We start from the raw sequence: 19,511 nt of genomic DNA on the forward strand, positions 1-19,511 counted from the left end.
TCCAAATAACCTTACGGTTAATTTTTATTTACAAAGTTTACATGTTTTCGTGCATCAAGAAGCAACCCAAGTTTCACACTCGTTACATATTTATGTATACATTACCTTGTACAATTCTTTTGATGAATTCAAATAAAAAAAGTTCTTCAAGAGTCGATTTTTTTGAGGGGGATGCAGCAAGTCAACTTGGCTGCATGTAGACACAAGCAGATATACCAGTAACACCAAAACACACGGGCAATAATAATTGTCTCCAATTGTAAGTATACGTGAGAGATACAACACGTGGGACATGTCGGGCTAAGTGTATGTCGAGAGAAGGAAAAAACAAGAGAATAGTGTGAAAGAGCAGCTGCTGAAGGTGGGAGCGCATGCGTGGATGGGAGTGGCGTGTCGGCAAAGCTGGCGCGCTTAGATCCGCGGCCGAGCCCGTACCGAACACTCGAGCGCTGGTCCGGCTGCCGCGCTCGTCTCCAAGTACCGGCTCTGCTGCTATATTCGGCGCGTTACCGTGTGATCAACAATACATTGGCAAAGGTGATTGTGTCGTCTGTGGAATATGCGACAAGAGTTGGAAAGTACTTGTCATTACCGATTGGCAATCGGTTGATCAACAAAAAAATCAACATGAAAGTAAAGGACAACGAGCGAGTGATTTTACAAGTTTAAGCGACTTACGTGCGGAGAAAAAAATAATTGTATTGTTGATAATTGGGGAGGCCATGAGGAAGTGCGGGAGTGGAAAAGTAGTGTAAGAGTGACGAGTGGGACGATGGAGGAGGAGGACGGCGGTACGTGCCTGATGGGCTGCAGGTGTGGGCACCTCCGTCCGACCAAAGCGCGACTCGTACTACTGGCCTCACTCGTACTCGCCGTGCTAACGACAGGTGATTCCCTACGCTTATTCCATTCTCTTTTTCTTTTCTTTTCTTTAATTTTTTTTTTTTTTTTTTTTTTTTTTTTTCATGTCACCACCTTTGCACCTCGAGCACTTTTATTCCCATCCCCTGCTGCTTTTTTTCTCCTCCTTTTACCAGATGCAGGCCATTGGTGCAATATGCGGCCGCAGTGAGGCAGAGAGCACGTGCGCCTTTGTATTATTAACCGCGTCTGTCCCACATGTGACGCGAATGATATCTTCTCTGTACGTGCAGTGGCTCCAGCGGCTATTGCTTCGTTTGGATGCTGCCGCGGAGGAGGAGTTAACGGCTCGTATGTGGGCGCCGGCGTGAATTGCTTCCCCATCCCCTTTTACTATATCCATCTACACCTTTATGTGTTTGTCGTGGGTTGGATCAAGCTCGTAGGCATAAACGTATTTGTGTTTAGTGAAATGGGGATGGTATAACTTTAATTGTCCTATTGAGCGGTAATTGAGGTGCCAAAACTGGAGGGGGCCATTTATATGTTGTTGAGTACTTGGAATAGGAATCATCAAACAAAACTCGTTGTAGCTTGTTCATTTATTGATTTTTCTGGAGTAAATGTTTCAAGATTATGTCAATTGTGTGATTTGAGATGTATAAACAAATTTGTTTTTCGGATCGACATCAATTAGAATTGAGCTGCTACAATTTTTAAAAATTACCAAAAGTACTGTTTGATAAAAAAAGTATGAGATCCAAAAGGTCACAGGTATGTGGCAAAAGTAATGGGACCTACAAAACTTGAGTATTGAATTTTATTGTAGAACGCGAGTATGGAAATCGCGAGGGTCCATCCCCGCAAAAGTGTTTTCCATTTCTCGCGCCACTCGAGCGGGAGAACGTAAGGTTATAGCCGATGAAACGAAGCGCAACCACCGCAAAGAGGCAAATCCCTCCGGCGGCCTGGTATCGTATAGGGGCAAGTCGAGCGGAAAAAACGGGTGTGGGGTGTTAAGGGGAGGGTTGGGGTACGTGCCCAAGATTTTTCTTTTTTTTCCCCGTTCGTTTAGTCCTGATATTCTACTTTCGAAAGCTGGCCGGCAGGTACACTTGACCGGCTGCGTCTCTCAAGCGATGGAAAAGCTATTAAAAGTTATCGAGCTTTACGTACGGACGCAACCTAGCCATCTCTGTGTTATTTTTAGTGGGCTTGCACTCAACACTTTTGATTTGCATGTTGATTAATGATGAAAAAAAAAAAAAAAATTCCTTAAGCCCAATTTTTGGCATCAAGTGTAAACATGTATTGCTTCATTCGGCATGAAATTTAATGGGAAAAACTTTAATAATTTGAGTCATACTACACTTTTATAACATCAAAATTATTGTAGGTATTTTTAACATTTACGTTTAATCTTGATTAACATTAAACACACTCCAAAAAAGGTATTCGAAAAACTAATTAATTCTTTTTTCTTTGGCGGAAATATTAAACATTGATTTTACGTACTTGATGCGCATATAATGTACTGTTAATTTTTAAAAATTCGCTTGGCTAACACGGCTCTATAATATTTTGCTCAAAATGTGATGAATTAATATAAATTAAATAAAGTTTGTCAACGAACACATATCGAAAGTTCCATTCAATTCCTTACACTGCACACACGTTTCATATATTAATAAAATATGATCTACAGTAAAAAGAAAAAAAGATTCAAGTTATGAAAGCTATGCATACAGATTTTATAACTGTTATGCACGTATAGAATCTCCTTCCGATCGTACAAGACCTTCGAGGGAAATCTCCTTTTTCGCCATCGCAAAGCCTTGGCCATATTATGTGGTGAAAATAGAGGGAAAAGCCAAAACGATTGGGGTTATTGCGCACAGTTTGCAGATACATACGTACAGATACGTGAATGACAATAGAAAGAGAGAATGGAAGGAAGATCGCTGGACGCAACGACACTAGTAGTACAGCAGTAAACGGTAATAGTAGTATAGCTGTCACCTCACCGTACATATACTCAAAGAGAGGAAAAAAAAAGAATCGATTTCGGGGGCGTCATCCCCATCAGCTAGACACACACCCCTAAACGTACCTATACAAATATATGCACGAAGGAGGTTGGGAGATGGAGGTGAGGGTGAAAGGAATATGACCCGCAGTCGCAGATTATGCAAATGGCAGCCAATTCGATTGAAGAGCATAGCAAATAACCTTTCTTTTGCCCTATTCGAGCGAATGCGCGGGTGCGGCCCTGCTTATGCGGCAAAGGAGCCGATCCATTAGAATATCACGTGTAACCCATCGCCTCTGTCTGTCTCATTTCCACCCGGTGCAGCCGCGCGCCCATTAATTCCACGTTTTTCTGCCATTTTCCTCCCTTTTTTTCCCCATTTGACTCCCTCTTGGAAGATATTCCTACTCCCAGGGGTGAGGATACCGTGGCTAGCTGACGATCAAGTTTTTGCGGCTGTGTTCTCGGGACTTGGCGCGATTCTCTTCTTTGTTCCCTCGTTCGGTGCGTTTCATGCTCGGTTAGCTCTACAGATTTTTTTTTTTTTACTTCTTTGAAAACAAATGTGTATTTCACGGGACTTACGACGAGAGTTTCAGCGCCACAGTGGCTTTGCTATGAATTTCATTTACTCGCTCAGACAATCACTTGACTCTATACCGATTAATAAGTAGTGGCAGAAATACCTTAAGCGCAGTTTTTCTACTGCAAATAATTTAGCAATTTATAAAGTTATCTTTTTAGTATTTAGTTCCTTTTTTTAAATCTAATCTTACAAATTCAGCCGAAGTGATAATATTTACAAACTCTAAGACTACACAATTGAAACAATAAAAATTCATCTTCTACGTACAACGTGTGGCGCAGTGTAAAAAAATTGTTACTTGAAACAAAAAAACTTTTTGCTTTATTTACTGAACTAGTCGATATTTTTTGTTTCACATTGTTTAATGGACTCTTTGAAATGAAACTGCGAGAAGGTTATTTCATTAAAACTCTACTGTTATATGAACAGCGTCCATAAAAATTCCATCAGCTTTTTTTGAGACAGTAATTTCAATTCTACAAAAGAGTGAGCCGAACAATGTCAAGCACTGTCGTACTTGACCATTCACAAAGGATTTTTTTCTGGACAAAGTAAAAACTGTATTCGAGTGCCTTCGTTTTATTTCTATTTCTCATGCAACTAAAATGATTTAATTTGAGGTACAGTCAGAGGCTACACATGGAATGAATATGCAACTGCATAGGACTAATTGACAGGAAGAGTAAGAATTTTTAACTTTAACGAAAAGAACAATTTTTTGTTCTGATGTTTTATAAAAGACGAAAATCCTAACAGGATGATAAAAAAATAATTGTTCACGTACCTACAATTAAAAATCATTAGTAAAAAAACTTAGTTTGTGTAATCAACGATTGTTTGATCAGTAGTGTTGTAGTTCACAAATACACAGATTCACTGATTAATGTTTTAAATTTACTTTAAATTTTACACCAAATTTGTGCTCAAGCCATCAGTAATATGCCCCAAAAAAACCGGTAGAAAATAGTGTACTAATATTGAAAAAATATATATTTTCTCGCACTATCAGATGTAGTCAATGGAGCAAAACTGTGATTATTCAAATCGCCCAGCCACACAGAGATACGTCAAGAGTATCTCGCAAGCTTTGAAAATCCGCTCAATTCTATTATAAAATTTATGATATTAAATCCGCAACTGTGAAACCAAAAAAATTTATTCTGCCTGTAGTAGTTGCACTGCGCTGTACATTTCACGAAATGTAATCCAACAACTGATGCAATACAGAAATCCATAAATAAAGAAAACAAACCAAAAGTCCTTTCACAGGAAAAGTAATATTTACGTTCAGACCCAGGATTTTGAGAAGAGAAACGTAATAATGAAAAAATAAAGCCACTCACACACACACATATATGTACCTAAAAATGGTATATAATAAAAGGAAATACGCGTACTTTCGTAGAACAACCAGAAAAGAAATAAATTGTCGACGGTCCAATGATCACAAGAGCCTAAATTCCATAGTGATGGTATACGAGGATTAACTCCCAAGACTTTTACTCGTACACATGAGGTCCAAAACAGGTGAAAGTAAAAGTTGGAAAAATAATAATGCGCAAGTCCTGTCGGAGCGAAAAAACAAACGAAGGGACGAAAGAGGACGAGGAGATCAGAGAGGAGTTTTTCGAGTGCTCGGCGTACATCGCGCATTAGTAGTCTGGGGGAAAAAAAAAAAAAAAAACAAAAAAAAAAAACCAAGCAAAATAAATAACAGAAGCGATGCAGCCTCCACTCGATGCTCTGCTCCGCTGAAGGGGAAAGGAGAACGAGGGGCAAGGGTTTTATTGTACCTGTGCGCGGGTTGAAGAGGCTCGCGAAGATGATGGAAGAGGGGAGAACGAATATAAGCCGAGCAATGCTAAAACACCAGCCGGAATCACGGGGAAGCGGATGTGGAAAAAGCATCGCTACTTGGACCGTATACACTGACCATGGCCCGTGAGTACAGTTGGACTTGGATTGTACGCAATTATTAACCATGCACGAGCCGATAGTCCCCATATTTCTCTCTTTCCGATTGCTTTCTTTAATTGGAGCTTTTTTTTTATGAGATCACCTCGAGGCGATCGTCATATCAACAACACCAACCTCCACTCTGGTGATTTTTGTATTCTTTGCGCTCCACGTATACTCTACCGCGTACACTTTCAGAGAACATGTCGATTTAGTACACGTGAGAGTCTATGGGATGATCGAGTCTCAATAAAAAAGATACAAAAACTTGAAGCGTTTGAATCTGCAAAATTTTCTTAATAATGTATCTTTCCTCGAGATTACACGTATCTTTGTGTTTTCACTCGACTACTCATCCTCGTATTTATTTCTTATATTTTCTTCGTATTATGTTTTTTGCATTGAACCATTTGTCTCTTCATATTTCTTTATACTGTATCATCCGGTTGATTGCAGCAACTATTTCTTTATGAATATACATAGACATAAATTTATCCACTGGATTTCATTTTATCTCTTCTCCTTTCAATTTGTTACCCCATACATTTTTTTTACCTTCGGAAGAGCATAATCCCTCCTGAGCTCAGCAGGAAATAATTATTTGGCAAGTACTTCCTCATCATACTTACAATAATATGTTCTCGTATAAAATACGTGCATTTGGTTTTATTTATCTTTTTTCATCGTGTTTAATAAGCCATGAATAAGTATGTATATTGTTGGTACGACTTTTTCTCATTAGCTAAAAAAAAGAATTCTTATGGATCGAGTCATTATTATGACTCAATGACACTTTAAGTGGCAGTATCTCAATGCTTTTTTACTCTCTCAGTCTTGGCTGAATTATCAAGATTATGAATGATCTAGAGGTAGTTTGTTGTCTTTTACGTACTCGGCCCACACGTGTATTTTCGCAAGACTCCCGAGTCTGGGCCGCCTGAATGCCATTTCCTCAATCGCGAAATACACAACGCGCTATCCCGTAGGTTGTCCATGTATTTGTATTTTTATTTTATTGATTATTATTATTTTTCTGTTTTATCTGAAAATAATTAACGTGACATCTCCGAAGTTTAGCTAATTTCTACTAAAACTTTGGATGTGACTGTGAAACGCAAAAAAAAAAAAAGATTTTCAAAGCAGTTTTGAAATACTTAGTAGCTTTTATGCAACCTACGTTAAAAACAATATTACGAGGAATTCTCGCGTACCGAGACTTCATAAATCTAAATATTATTTCAAGAGTCAAAGTCGAATAACGCAGGTAATAAAAAAATCTCACAATAAGCTCTTGAAAGTAAGGATCTCCGATCCTAATCTAAAATGCCGAGGTACTCGAGAGCAATTGTTTCCCCTCCCACTTGAGTATGTCAAAACGACAGAGCAAACAACATATATAAAAGTTGGTCGAGACCACGCGAGCGGGCTAATGGCCAATGAGAGCATACCTATAGGTACATAAATCCCCTTCTTCACTAAAGCATAGTACAATACACACATCAGAGTCCCTTCAAATTCTCGTTGTTTTTTTTTCTCCCCTTCTTTGTCACGTAATACATATACCAGTAGTTCAAACGCACTTCACCAACTTGTCTAGTACTCGACGTCACGAGACAAGATGACGCGAATGATTAACGTGTAGAATGCAAAGACGTTAAGACGAGAAAAAATGTATCGACATGCTAGTTGAGGTCCGTTTTAGTCACAGTGCGTAGGTAGACACGTATAATATATTATGTGAGAATTAAATTCTGAAAACAAAATAACAAATGGAAGCTTCATTTTAGTTGAAATTTACTTTACTGATTTTTTTCCGTAATTTTTTTCATGAAAATTGTACCCCATAGTTATACTACATGCCGTGCATAAAATTCGATTTTAAAATTTAGACTCACTTTTTTCTATTTCTCTAGTCACCGTAGCCAATCCAATTAGTACCCTTGGGCTGGACGAGCCAGAGGAAACAATATGGGGGTAGTAGTATTGGTACGGAGCAAGAGGAAAAAAGTCGGGGAGCCCCAGCGTTTTAATTAACGCCGATGAAATTCAGTGGCACTGGCAGCCGGCGCCACTATATGTTAGCTTTTTCGTATACAGTCCCGCACTGGTATCGTACCCACGTGTAAAAATACCATTACTTTCCAATGAGCCTCTCCAGCCCTGATTGGACGCCATTTCTAGTCATTTGTACACCTATACTCGCAAGTATAATCTACTCATGTTTTATACCCATCATAAATGTAACGAGTACATACTTGTATATGCAAGTTGTTGTCGGATAATCAGGTGTACTTATTGGGAAAAAATTAATGTGAAATACGAATGTGTAGGATATCATGAGATCCGAAAAAAGCGAGCTTTTTTTGCATCGGAATCTTTATATATTTGAGTAAACAACAAAAAACGGGAGTTAAAAACGAGAAAATTTTGTACGAATACTCCTCTTTTCGTGAAAAATTCAAAAAGTTAACGTCAAAATAATAAATATTAAATAAATCAATTTACTCTTGTTGTTAACTGCTTCATGTGAGTATTAACCGATAGCATTCACGTGGCGATAAGCCACAATGAGCTGTTGTTACGATTGAAAAGCTCCTTTCGTATAAACCACACAAAAGCATTCAATTCTGCATCGGTGGTATTATGAAAAGGAGTCGGTACATAGTAGAGGTGCAGCGAAAATAACGCGCGAATCATCGCACAGCAACAGCGACTTTGCCGAATAGTAGTTAAGTATGTAAACATGACATTGTGGGATTGAAAAAAAAAAATCGATTAATAAATGTAGTAACGTGTTGTCGATGACGTAGTTACAACGGAATGTTGTGGTACTCGATCGCATTGTGCACACGCGTTCTCCAAACACAAGCCAGGCCGGACGCCACGGTATACGCGAGTAAAGTTATTGTTACCACACTTACGTGTTGGACAATAAACGACCAGCGTTGCAAGTCCCAATAATTTGATTATTTTGCAAACGCGAAAATACCCCTTGGGCAGCCGGGGGATGCATTCACGTGGTAGTTAACGGAAATCTACCGAAAATACAATGAATAGAGCTTTCCAGTAATCCAACGAAGGCTTCGAGTTATGCATGACACTGTAACTGCATGATGTAATTCAAAACTGCATTTGGCTACATCGATGATTCGCGACGAGGCTTTGAAATTGTAACTTGACGAGTCGTAATGGAGCATCTAGTGAACAACAATGGCAAAAAAAAGTGACCTATTGTACTTCAGGTCGGAAATTTTATAGGTAAAGTCATTTTTTAATTTATTAATTCAAGCTCGTTCATTCTCATTCGCAGCGTCAGGGTCGAGAGAGAAAGAGGAGGAGGTACTTTTTCTTCGAACATCGCACTCTCGCTTTTTTTTCAGCGGAGGTTGGTCCGTTAATCATAATTACCGCCAATAGCCGAGCTGTTGGGCATGGGAGTAAAAAAAATGTATTTCAATATTGGATTTGCCAACGAAGATAAGAGAGGGAGAAACAAACGGCCAAGAGCTTGCGGTGCTTCCCAATGCGTTGATTCGAGCGTGAACTTGATTTCTTTTTTTTTTTTTTTTTTTTTTTTTTTTTCGAGTATCAAAAGATTCGGAAACAGTAGATCTGAAAGTCAATGTATGAAAATGCCTAAATTTTTGTCTTTTAATACTTCAACTTTGGACATAAATAGTATAAAAAAGTGAGGCGTAACAGCATAAAAAAAGCAGGAAGGGAGAACTGTTTGTGAATGGAGACTGCTATATGCAGACTAATGGTTTTAGCAGCGAGTGCTTAAAAAAGACTCCCCTTGTCTCTCCGACTTGATTACGCGACATTTAATTTTGGGACAATGAAGAGCATAACGGTTAAAACGTGCATCTCGCGCTCTGTCCCCTTGCATTGTCATGATTGCCAGATTGCAGACGGATAATCATGATAATTTTAGCAGCACCTCAATTGAGTGTACAACCACTTGTACCTCATTAGATAGCTCGTTAAATAAAAGGCTAATTTATATTTAGTATTTTTTTACGTTGTACTCCTAGATGCAGAAAAAAAATTTTCCTTTGCTGAATAGTACTCTTAAACGTTTTTGAGTGCACTATTACTCTACATAATATTATATGTTGGCAATATTTGGCTACCACGTTGATTTTGTTTAACAAAATTTCATATTTACTTTTTAATAAACTATTCATAAAAGCATTGATCAACCTGTATTCTACATAATTTTCTCTTTATCAAACACAAATTTTTGCATAAGAGTATTAGATATTTTTTCGGACGTTAAAAAAAATTATCTGCATTGAATCGTAACACAAGGTGTAGAGCATTATCCAACACCACATATCGAATAACTGAACAATTGTTGTTAAAATTATTTACGTACAGTATGGATACATCATTAAGCTGATACAAAAAATCCAAAGTGACTACGCAAGAACATCGATGGACCAAAAAAAAAAAAAAAAAAAAAAAAAAGAGATGTAAATCGAAAAATCGAAGCGGCCGCGCAAACAGCGTCCCAGTGGCGCGGATAATGGAGGTGGAAGTAACATCTTGAGCTCCTCGGTTTGGTGGCCACCAGAGCCAAGCTACGATTGATTCGACATACAGTGCGGGGGAAAGACGAGACGAGCACACGGTTATCCCCGACTTGGTCGGATTGACCAGCTTAAAAGCCTTGGGGGGGGGGGGGAATCGGACCAGTTTCGGCTCATTCGCTACAAACTCCGCGATTTCGGTTGCCTTCCAAGAGGCGGGACGCGGAGGAGATGAAAGCCAAACTCGCAAGTAATTACACCCGAAAATTAATGCTGCCATGGTCATAACATGTTATACATTATACCCTCAAGAGCTGATGAATGGCCTCGCCTTTGCGCATATGCCGTACTCCCCGCCTGTATGACTACACGCGTTTGATCACCTCGAAGGGGCTCAGCATAATTGCATTACAGGCAATTCGTTGGGTCTTTATCACCTGATCTTTGACCCCTTCTTCTAATTTTTCGTCACGTCGATAAGACTACGTACACATCAAGAGTGGGTACATACAATTTTGATAGTTATACTACACATGAGATCGAGTTAATGATCAAATGTGCTGAAAAAAAAAAAAAAAAAAAAACTTGACTTACAGATTTCTAAAACTGTTGTCAACGATGCGCCCTAGTATTCGGAGCCCCGGATGTAATACGGCGCAGTGCGGCCAACGATCGTCTAATCCAACTTCACGAGTATATATACAGTCACTCCGGTAAGGGAAATGCGGGGATGAAGGTAATTCAATTTCATGGCGGGGCTACTGTTGCCGAGCTATGCACTTTCCAGTTGAGTCACTTGACCGGATACTTTTTATCCAATCCGCGATCGATCCCGGACCTACTCGAGCGCGAAAGGTAGTGAAGTAGGCGTTGGACCCACCAATGGTCGTGTAAAAAAAAAAGATCAAAATCCAAATCGGTACAGTACAATACTGCCAAAATGGCGATACTGGCTCTAGAAAAAACTTATGGTGGTCTGTCTAACACTGACGTAGGTTTGGCGATAAACAGCCAATTTTACAAAATTCCTTTGGCAGTATCCAATCGTCGACTAACTCAAGTTTTTTCTCACGACAGCACGTTTCTGTTTGTAATAATAAAGTTATGTAATTAAATGAGCCAAATTTTATGTAGAAACGCATTTATTTAATCTTCTCTAATGTTGTATTTTTTTAATGCTAATAACATAAAAAATTACTACATTTGATAAAAGCCCATCTTGGCTGTGAAAACTCCCTTGGCCTTCTTGTGTTGTTACCCAATTCCAGTATCTGCAATCAAAGGAGATAGTTGACTGAACAACCGTCAATCATGAATGAACAGTACTTTACTGATACGTGGAGATTGTCTTCGCAGCCAGTGTCAGCGGCAACATTGAAATATGTTGCTCACTCGTGTCCCTCAATCTTTTGAGACGAAATTCGCCCGATTTTCCTCTAGTAACCGTTGGAATTTCTGGTGTCAGTCAATCTCAACCAACACTTCTTGCTTTCTCTTACTCTCGTGATCTGGCGATCGATGGCTCTTCTTCTCTTCGTCCTTCCTTGTATATACGTCGCAGTCGTGGCTACTGAATAAATCATGGGAATATCTATATTCATTTAATTGCCGCTGGGCCTCTGTTTTCTCCACCCTCCATTAGTGTATGTACGTTTATAAAGGATTCCTGGTCTTTATCCTTTAATTTTCCGTCCTCGCTTTGGCTGCGATGAATAAAATATGTCGAGTTTAGAGGGGACCAGCGAAAGAGAAAACAAAGCTTTGGCGAGTGAAATTAAAACGGTACTGGCGTCCAATCAATCTATGGTAAGCAAGTGGGGTTTATTGTATTAATTTTATTGTTTGACGTGTCATGGACAAGAGCGAGAAACAATGGGATCCATCCCGCGCACACGTGACTCTTCAGCAGCGCCTCACAATAATATATACTTTACATCCCCAGTCCCTTTCCCCTCCCACTTTTAAATAATCCCCGACTTTCAGGCATCAAATAGCCGCGGAACAGCCTTTGTCTCCCGTTTAAGCAGCAGTTGTTCGCTGCACCACAATGCCCCTGCCACACATCCTTTTTTTCCACTTCCTCTTTCGCCCCGACCGGCACATCAATAAATTAAGCAGTGGTCCACCTTGTGACTCTTGCTTTCACATCCTCCTCTCCACCCTCGGCTCGTCCCTTTGCCCCGATGGTACGCATAGATGGAGGAAAGCAGACGCGAGTGGGGTAACAGAGGGACCATCAACCCCTTGCCTTTGTCTCTCCTCAAACTGTCTCTTGAGGTTCGTAAAAAGCGCGTACAGGAAGGGAAAGGAAGAAAAAGCCGGGGCCAATTAGGCTGGCAATTACTTTAATAATCAGCAGATTAATTAATATGCCTCGGAGCTGCCTATCGACTTTGTATCTGTAACAGCTCGTCTGATTCTACTTATGCTGTGTTGCAGTGGCGGGTACTGGTGGGGCCATATTGTGATAAGACCCAATGGGGATAGCTGCCGTTGGGGTGCCCATAGTCTACGGGGCTGGGGAGGATGACAATAGATAGTCTTGAGGAGATAATTGGCATTATATAGCACGACTGATCGAGACAATCGGTCCGTCGAGGATAAACTGCTGGGCAGAGAAATCCGTTCGGCTCCGTCGAGTAAAGTCGTGTCTTTCTGTTCGTCGCTCAACTACGCTGCCCATGAATTTAGCAAGTTTTCCATGTTGTTTGTTGTTACACTCGCAGAGATGGATGAAACAGAAAAAAAATTAATAAATCAATAAAAAACGAAAATAAAATTTTTCTAAAAACTACAAGTGAAGTTGATTCTTTCAGAAAAAAGATAGTCAAACGTTTGTCAAGAAAGGTTGACTAGATAAATGTGTTGAGAAAAGTTTTCTCCAGCTAAAATAAAAGCATTAAATTCGTTCCAAAGAATGATCAATCATGGAAATAATGACCAACCACTCTCAAGGCTAATTGATCCCAATTCAAATCATCTGCTCTCTTTATTAACGCATGATGCGTCACGCGGTCGCGCAGCTACTGTCGGGGAATATTGTGATTCAGAAAAGATGTATCAAGTAGCGTGACAAAGTCGCATTAGACGGCTCAATTATTACTTTAATTTGGCTAGTAAGAATCACCCCATTTATTCGCTCGGACGATTGAGTACTCAATATTGAGTGAATACAGTCTCGTCGGAAGAAAATGCTTATATTAATGTACATATGTCTAGCCGATAAATCATAACGGCCAAATTTACTTGAGGAATATTTTCAGAGAATTTCTTGTACTCCGTCTCCCCCATCACGTCTCTTTGTGATTCTATTATTCGTGACGATAGTTGGCTTTAAAAAACCAGCTAGGTGTGCAAACATCCGAGTAGTGATATTTTTGCTTGAGGAAAAAAAGGAGGAAATTAAGATCTACGAAATAAATGGAGGGTCAGTTGGGCTCTGCGACATAAACAAGGTCGACTCTTCTTTGCAAGTAAGTAGGGATCAAGTCCAATCTTTGAGAGAAAGGGTAAATAACTCAACTATTAAATATTTTTTACGATTTACTACTACTTTTGTCATACCCACCGAAATATTTTAAATCTTTTTTTTTTTTCAAAATTCAAAACAGCTCTTTCCAGAATGTTATTTCAAAGAGACTCTCCCTTGCCATATCATTTAATAGACTCTTTGTTTCGCTGATTGGTGGTACGTAATGTGCTCTCCTCCCGCGGAGTCACGGAATTTCTGCTCGAAAGCGAAGTTTTGTCTCATCTTCTTCGCACAAATTGATGTGAATTGGTCAAACGAAGCAGCTGCGGAGTCAAGATGTCAAATAAAGGGTGTCTCTTTTTGCCCGACGCCACTGTATGCTTTTTCTTCTTCAGATTAGTACAATTTGCGTGAAAATGGCGCTGATGGTGATAGCAATCAGACGGTCCTTTGGGATTCCTCGCAAAGACGGAGGGGGAGCAAATTACACTCGAATTGCACGACAACCGGACACACATAAAAATGCGACATCAAGCATGCGAAGCCGCATGAGCTCATTTCTACGCGTTTCATTTGACATACATATGTGTCGTGGTAGCCATCAAGCGAATGTGGGACAATTGGTACCAATTGGACCCTGTGAGGCGTGTACACGCGGCTTCGCATGATTGTTTCATCAAATCTCATTTCTTCGTCCAGAGAGAGGCAGATATATACATATATACTTTTATTTGACTTATTTTTTCCCTCCATTTCTTGTCTCCCTTTCTCTCATATATTTTCGCATCTGCCTGAATTAAGACTGTTAAGAGAGAAATAATATGGAGGGGAGGAGCGAACCTATAACAAATCACGCAAGCCACCGCCACTGTGCGTTACACTGAATGGGCCAGTCCCTATACTGAGCCGCTGTTGCTTCTGCTGCGAAAATAAAGTCAGATACGATCGAATTATTGGCACATTTAAAAATATGTTCGATATATATTAAGATTATTATTTTAATTATTTATTAAATTTATTATTATGTTTAGTTTTTTTTTTACAAACGAGAAACATCTATATTATATTATTTACGTATTCATTTTTAAAAATTTTTTTTACCCCACATGGAATTGTGCTGGCGCAAAGAGTTGAAATCCCATAAAGTAAAAAAAAAAAAAAAAAATTAGTGATGAGCACATCTTTTGGAAATAATAGAAAATCGAACTTGCATTTCAAGATCCGATTGAAAAAGATTTCTCCCTTCCAGAGTAGATTTTATTCACTTGCAAGAAATGCAAGTGAGAAAGAGATTTCCTCGGTTCGTACCCCAACACATGTAGTGCTTGATCAGGTCAGATTAGATTATCTGGAAGCCCCCACCGGGTGATTTCCCGCAGTGAATCATATGACGCGCTCCAACCCTGCTTTGGAAAAAAAAAAAAAAATAAAAATAAATAAAAAAATAAATCCTAAGCCCCATTTGCCGCGAATGAACGCATTGGATGTACATGTATGATACAAACACACAATAGACAATTACGATGCAAAATTCGAGGATCGGACGAGTCATGTAAAGTCACGGCCATTACTGCAATTTGCCCTTCCAACCCCATCCCACGCCACTAACATAAATAACAAAGTAACTACACGTAAATACGTGGAAGCCTCTGCATTTATTTGTCGAAGCAATAATCAAGTGGTGCATGTATTGAAACACAGTCCTGGTACTTATTGGTGCAGAGGAGGAGGGGGACATCCAATAAATACTCCTCGTTTATGTATTTGTATTGGGATATTCTGGAGTTTACGTTTCCACCTGATGATTATTGAATAAAACAGGTGCATTTCTGTTGCCGTTACATTATGCGTAGGCACTGCTGTTAGTTAATTGAGTATTTCCAATCAATAGTTGGGGCTAAACAATCAACAACTGCCACCCACGTGGTGCGATAAATAAATAATTCCAACTGTAGCGGCAGCCACACAAACGCGAATTTGTGTCACAAAGTGACCATATATCGGTACAGGTATTGTTTATCTCAATTGCTTCTAATGGCTTTAACCTGGAAAATGTATCGTTATTTGTTGTTACTACCACGAGTGGCTGTTTTGTTTCAATTATCGAGTAAAGTAGTAAATTTTTATTCGTTTTCAAACTTGCAAACAAACTGAAATTATCCACAACTTTTGACTAACTCAAGGTTTTTTAGTTTAAAGCTCGTTCTAGGCAAGGGGAGTTCAAAAGTAATAGTGCACTTATCAGGCGATAAAATTTTTGCTCTCCAAACTTTAGTTTAAATTATCAGTAACTTCCGACTTACGACTTAATTAAAATTTTTTACTCCACCAAAGCTCAAACTAAAGTTCGTCTCGAGCGCTTTTGATTGCTTTTCGGGCGAATAAGTACTCGTAACTTTTTTCCAACCCAAGAGAGCGAAATTGGAAATTTTTTTAAATTGAAAATAACCAGTAGTACAACAAAAGTAACATGACTAAAAATTTTTCTAATTCCAAATTAAAAAAACAAAGAGTAGCAAACTAAATTTTTTTCCAAACCAATAGCGTAATTATTAACTATCATTTTTTTTATCCTAATAAAAATAAAGATTAACGATAGTGTGTTTGATTGCACCTTCGCACCGCGAAAAAAACTCTTTGTTTCCAATTTCGGTAGCCTCAATCTCGTTCCCAACACCGATGTTTGTATTAAGAGGGGGGAAAATTCAATTCACTTATCAGGTTTCGGCGCTGCGAGGAAAAAATATCGGGTGACTCGATAAACTTCGATCAAACAGTCGATCTTGCGGCTATTGTGAACTAGAAAAAGGAAATTAATCGCAAGAGGTAATGGAAAAAATGTACATGACTACTTTTACCTTTGTTTTTCAGAAAGTATTAATTAAATTTGTTACGAGAGTGGATTCTCTAGTAAAGTTACAGCTACGTGGTAGATATAAGAATATTAGTGGTAAAAAATTAATTTCCACGAGAAGTAAATCACACATTACAGCAATGGTAAAATGGATCCATGGATTGAATGTGAAATCTGATTACATGTTCAACTAGATTGACTTCAATTTTCACCAAGATGGTTTCAAATGAGGAAAAAATGTTTTCTGTGCTTGCAGGCCACGGCAGCATCACCGGGGGCAAGCGGCTAGTGCGGAGACTTGTTGCGCCGGCCATAGTGGACCCAAGGGCGGAAAAGGTCACGCTGAGCTGCGAGTACGACCTTCACGGGCAGCAGCTGTACTCGATAAGCTGGTACAGGAACGACAACGCGTTGTTCAAGTACTCGCCCAGCCTCGACCACTTGAGGGGCCAGTTTTTCGAGCAGCCCGACGAGCCCGACGTCAGGGTCAGTCCCGAGATGAGCAACAGCCGGCAGCTCGTGCTCCTCGGCAACGGGGACTTTCGCAAAAGTACGTGCCTTTTTTTTCCTCCATTTGCTGGGCCATTTTTTTGACTCGCTGATAGCGGTAAGCACACGTGTGTTTTTCTGTTGGCAGACAAACGAGCCTACGAGGGCACGTACCTGTGCGAGGTGGCCACGGAGGAGCCCTTTTTCTCGGACTACGCGGTCGCGAACGTCACCACGGCCATTTTGCCGAAGAGCAGCCCCGTCATCGACGGCCTCGCCCCCAACTACAACGTGGGGGAGCAGCTCGACGCTTCCTGCCTCGCGGCCCCGAGTCTGCCTCCGGCGGATCTCGTCTTCTACATCAACGGGCGCAAGGTAACACATACACCTCATGAGTACAGGTACACGATGTACAATGTAATGACGAAGCACAAACGATTTGCTCAATGTCTGGTTGAAAAAGGACCGAGTGATTACTAAACCCTATCCTAAGTAAAATCACTTCTCATCGCGTGCAATAAATGTCGACCAGAGTTACATGTCATGTATTAAAGAGAAAAAAGTTGAGGATGAGAGTTTGTAGACGATAACTATAATCAAGTAAAACTCACTACGTCCAGTATCCAATATCTTTCAGCGAACTCGACGTTATGTCCCAACTACACCAGGACACGCACCCCCGCACTTTTTCATCGACCCCTTTAATCCACCCCAACTTTTTACCGCAAACCCCAATCGCTTCCGACATCACACCGCACCCAAAGGATCGACTATACCCACAGAGTAGCAATATATACACGTAGAGTCGTTTTCGTTGTAATTTTGGCCGCAAAGCCGACGCGGACGCGTAAGTGAGTGCGTGAGTCGCGGCAATAATTTCGGCAGCCAATTAGGGCGATGGACAGCGGCAGCACCCCGTGGCGTCCGCACATTTGGCGGAGGTACGTTCTCGTCCATAATTTTGACTGTGGATGTATCGAAAAGAAACGAGGAAAATATATTTCATAAGAACACGCGATTATAATATTGAGCGTATTTTTGTTCATTTTTAATATTGGTTCTGATTTTCTGTTTGCACTGTCAGGTTAGCATCAATTTATGCTTGCTATTCTCTATTTCTCTCTATACCATGTGTCGTAGTCTTGTGGTGAATAGTAGTAATACCGGATTTAATGTGAAAAAAGTTTGAAAAAAGGGATGGGCAGCTGTAGATTAAAGTTGCCATAATGCCCCTCGTTGATTTGTGGAATTTTCTATTCTAATGGTACACACTGGGGTAATTTGTTTTAAAAGTTTGAGAGGGAGAATGCAGAGCTGTAAAGAAATTTCAAAAAAAATTTTTTTTTCAATTAAAATTTGTATTGATCGAGATTGTAGTGAAACTTTTGCGTATACTATAATACACAAACAATGTTTTAACGAACATAACATGTATTTCAAATTATCTTGCCAAGTACCTGCCAAAAAATAATTAAACGCCAAACTAAGTCAATACATGATTCGAATAAAATTTCAAAAGTAATTCAAATTTCTCGCAGACTGTTCTCACCCTTTTATCTCCTAGCACTATTTGAATCGTAAAAAGCATGCACCCCGTATTTTTTCCAGATAAGCGAAAAATCTACGCGCAGCGAACGGACCCTCCACTCGATCGGCGAAGCGGCGACTTCCTCCCGACTCTCGGTGTCCCTGCGGCTCGAGCGTCACCACTTCAACGCCGGTACCCTGACCCTCACTTGTCGAGCGACTCTCCCTGGCGTTCCTGTCGTAGGCGAGTCCCGCAGCGACTACACCACCGAGAAAACGGTGACCCTCAGCGCCAGCAACCAAAGGCTCGCGCAGGAGCCACCCAAGCAATCGGCAGTTGGTGGTGGTGCGAGAAGCGAGACAGGCTCGCTTTTCCTAGGAATCATCACTTACATCGCTGTCATCGTCGCCCGCTCCATTTAGAAATGCTGCACTACTCTTCTGTTTGCACGAGAAATTTAAATATTGTGATTGCGTACTCGTTTGATGCATGTGCGAGTGTACTTCCTTTACATCCAATTATTTCATTATCACTTGTGTTACAAATGCATCGTGTATCAGCTCATCAAACATAGAAGTTAATAGACTTTTTGTATCATCATACTTTAGTCCGAACTCGACTTATTAAATTGAGTTGTGTATATATTATGTTACGACTATGACTATCAAACACTCTACGACGATTATCCACTCAGTTGAATTGTTTTAATTATTGTCACCTTTACAATTAATTTTCAAAAGTTAATGCAGAGAAAATTTGATACTTAATGTCGACTTATTATTGATTTGTTAGCTATTCTTGTAGAGACACTATTTTTAGGACAAGCATCGGTACTCCGTATTATTATTAAATTTTTATAAACAAGATGTTACACGAAAATTTATAATTACACTTTTTATACCTATACTATAAATATTATTACTAAGAGTTATTGGTGGAATTTCATTAGCATTCATCAATACTTTTTTGTTTCTTCATCCTACCCGTTTTTATTTTTTACGAATTTTTTACAGAAAAAAAAAAACCAAAAAAAAGATTATGTCTGTCACTAGAAGTGTAATATGTCAATGAGAATCGAAATTGTAATAAGAACGAATAGGAAAGTGGTATTTTCGCACCACTTGTAATGTACATATTGTTTGTATATTGTATCCGGTACAAGAGAATAGATGTTAATTATAAACACGTATAAATTTAGTGCAAG

General features: G+C 39.7%; 1 protein-coding gene across 1 annotated transcript; it reads left to right on the forward strand.

The window, feature by feature from the left end:
• Positions 1–548: 548 nt before the first annotated feature.
• LOC106638756 (uncharacterized) lies at positions 549–19,282 on the forward strand. Its single transcript, XM_014352094.2, has 4 exons — positions 549–887; positions 16,547–16,840; positions 16,928–17,154; positions 18,388–19,282. The coding sequence occupies exons 1-4, from the start codon at positions 773–775 to the stop codon at positions 18,727–18,729; spliced, it is 978 nt and encodes a 325-aa protein (XP_014207580.2). The 5' UTR covers positions 549–772; the 3' UTR covers positions 18,730–19,282.
• The last annotated feature ends 229 nt before the right edge of the window (positions 19,283–19,511 follow it).

Source organism: Copidosoma floridanum, unplaced genomic scaffold (genome assembly GCF_036245765.1).
Source record: "Copidosoma floridanum isolate Cflo_tuat_1 unplaced genomic scaffold, Cflo_Japanese_pri ptg000030l, whole genome shotgun sequence".
NCBI classification, from domain to species: Eukaryota; Metazoa; Arthropoda; class Insecta; order Hymenoptera; family Encyrtidae; genus Copidosoma; species Copidosoma floridanum.

Bases quoted from the DNA above. Each gene is read 5' to 3' on its own strand.
- LOC106638756 (XM_014352094.2), top strand. From the start codon at position 773: ATGGAGGAGGAGGACGGCGGTACGTGCCTGATGGGCTGCAGGTGTGGG. The intron at 888-16,546 runs GTGATTCCCTAC...CTGTGCTTGCAG, and splicing joins ACTCGCCGTGCTAACGACAG to GCCACGGCAGCATCACCGGG. The intron at 17,155-18,387 runs GTAACACATACA...TATTTTTTCCAG, and splicing joins TCTACATCAACGGGCGCAAG to ATAAGCGAAAAATCTACGCG.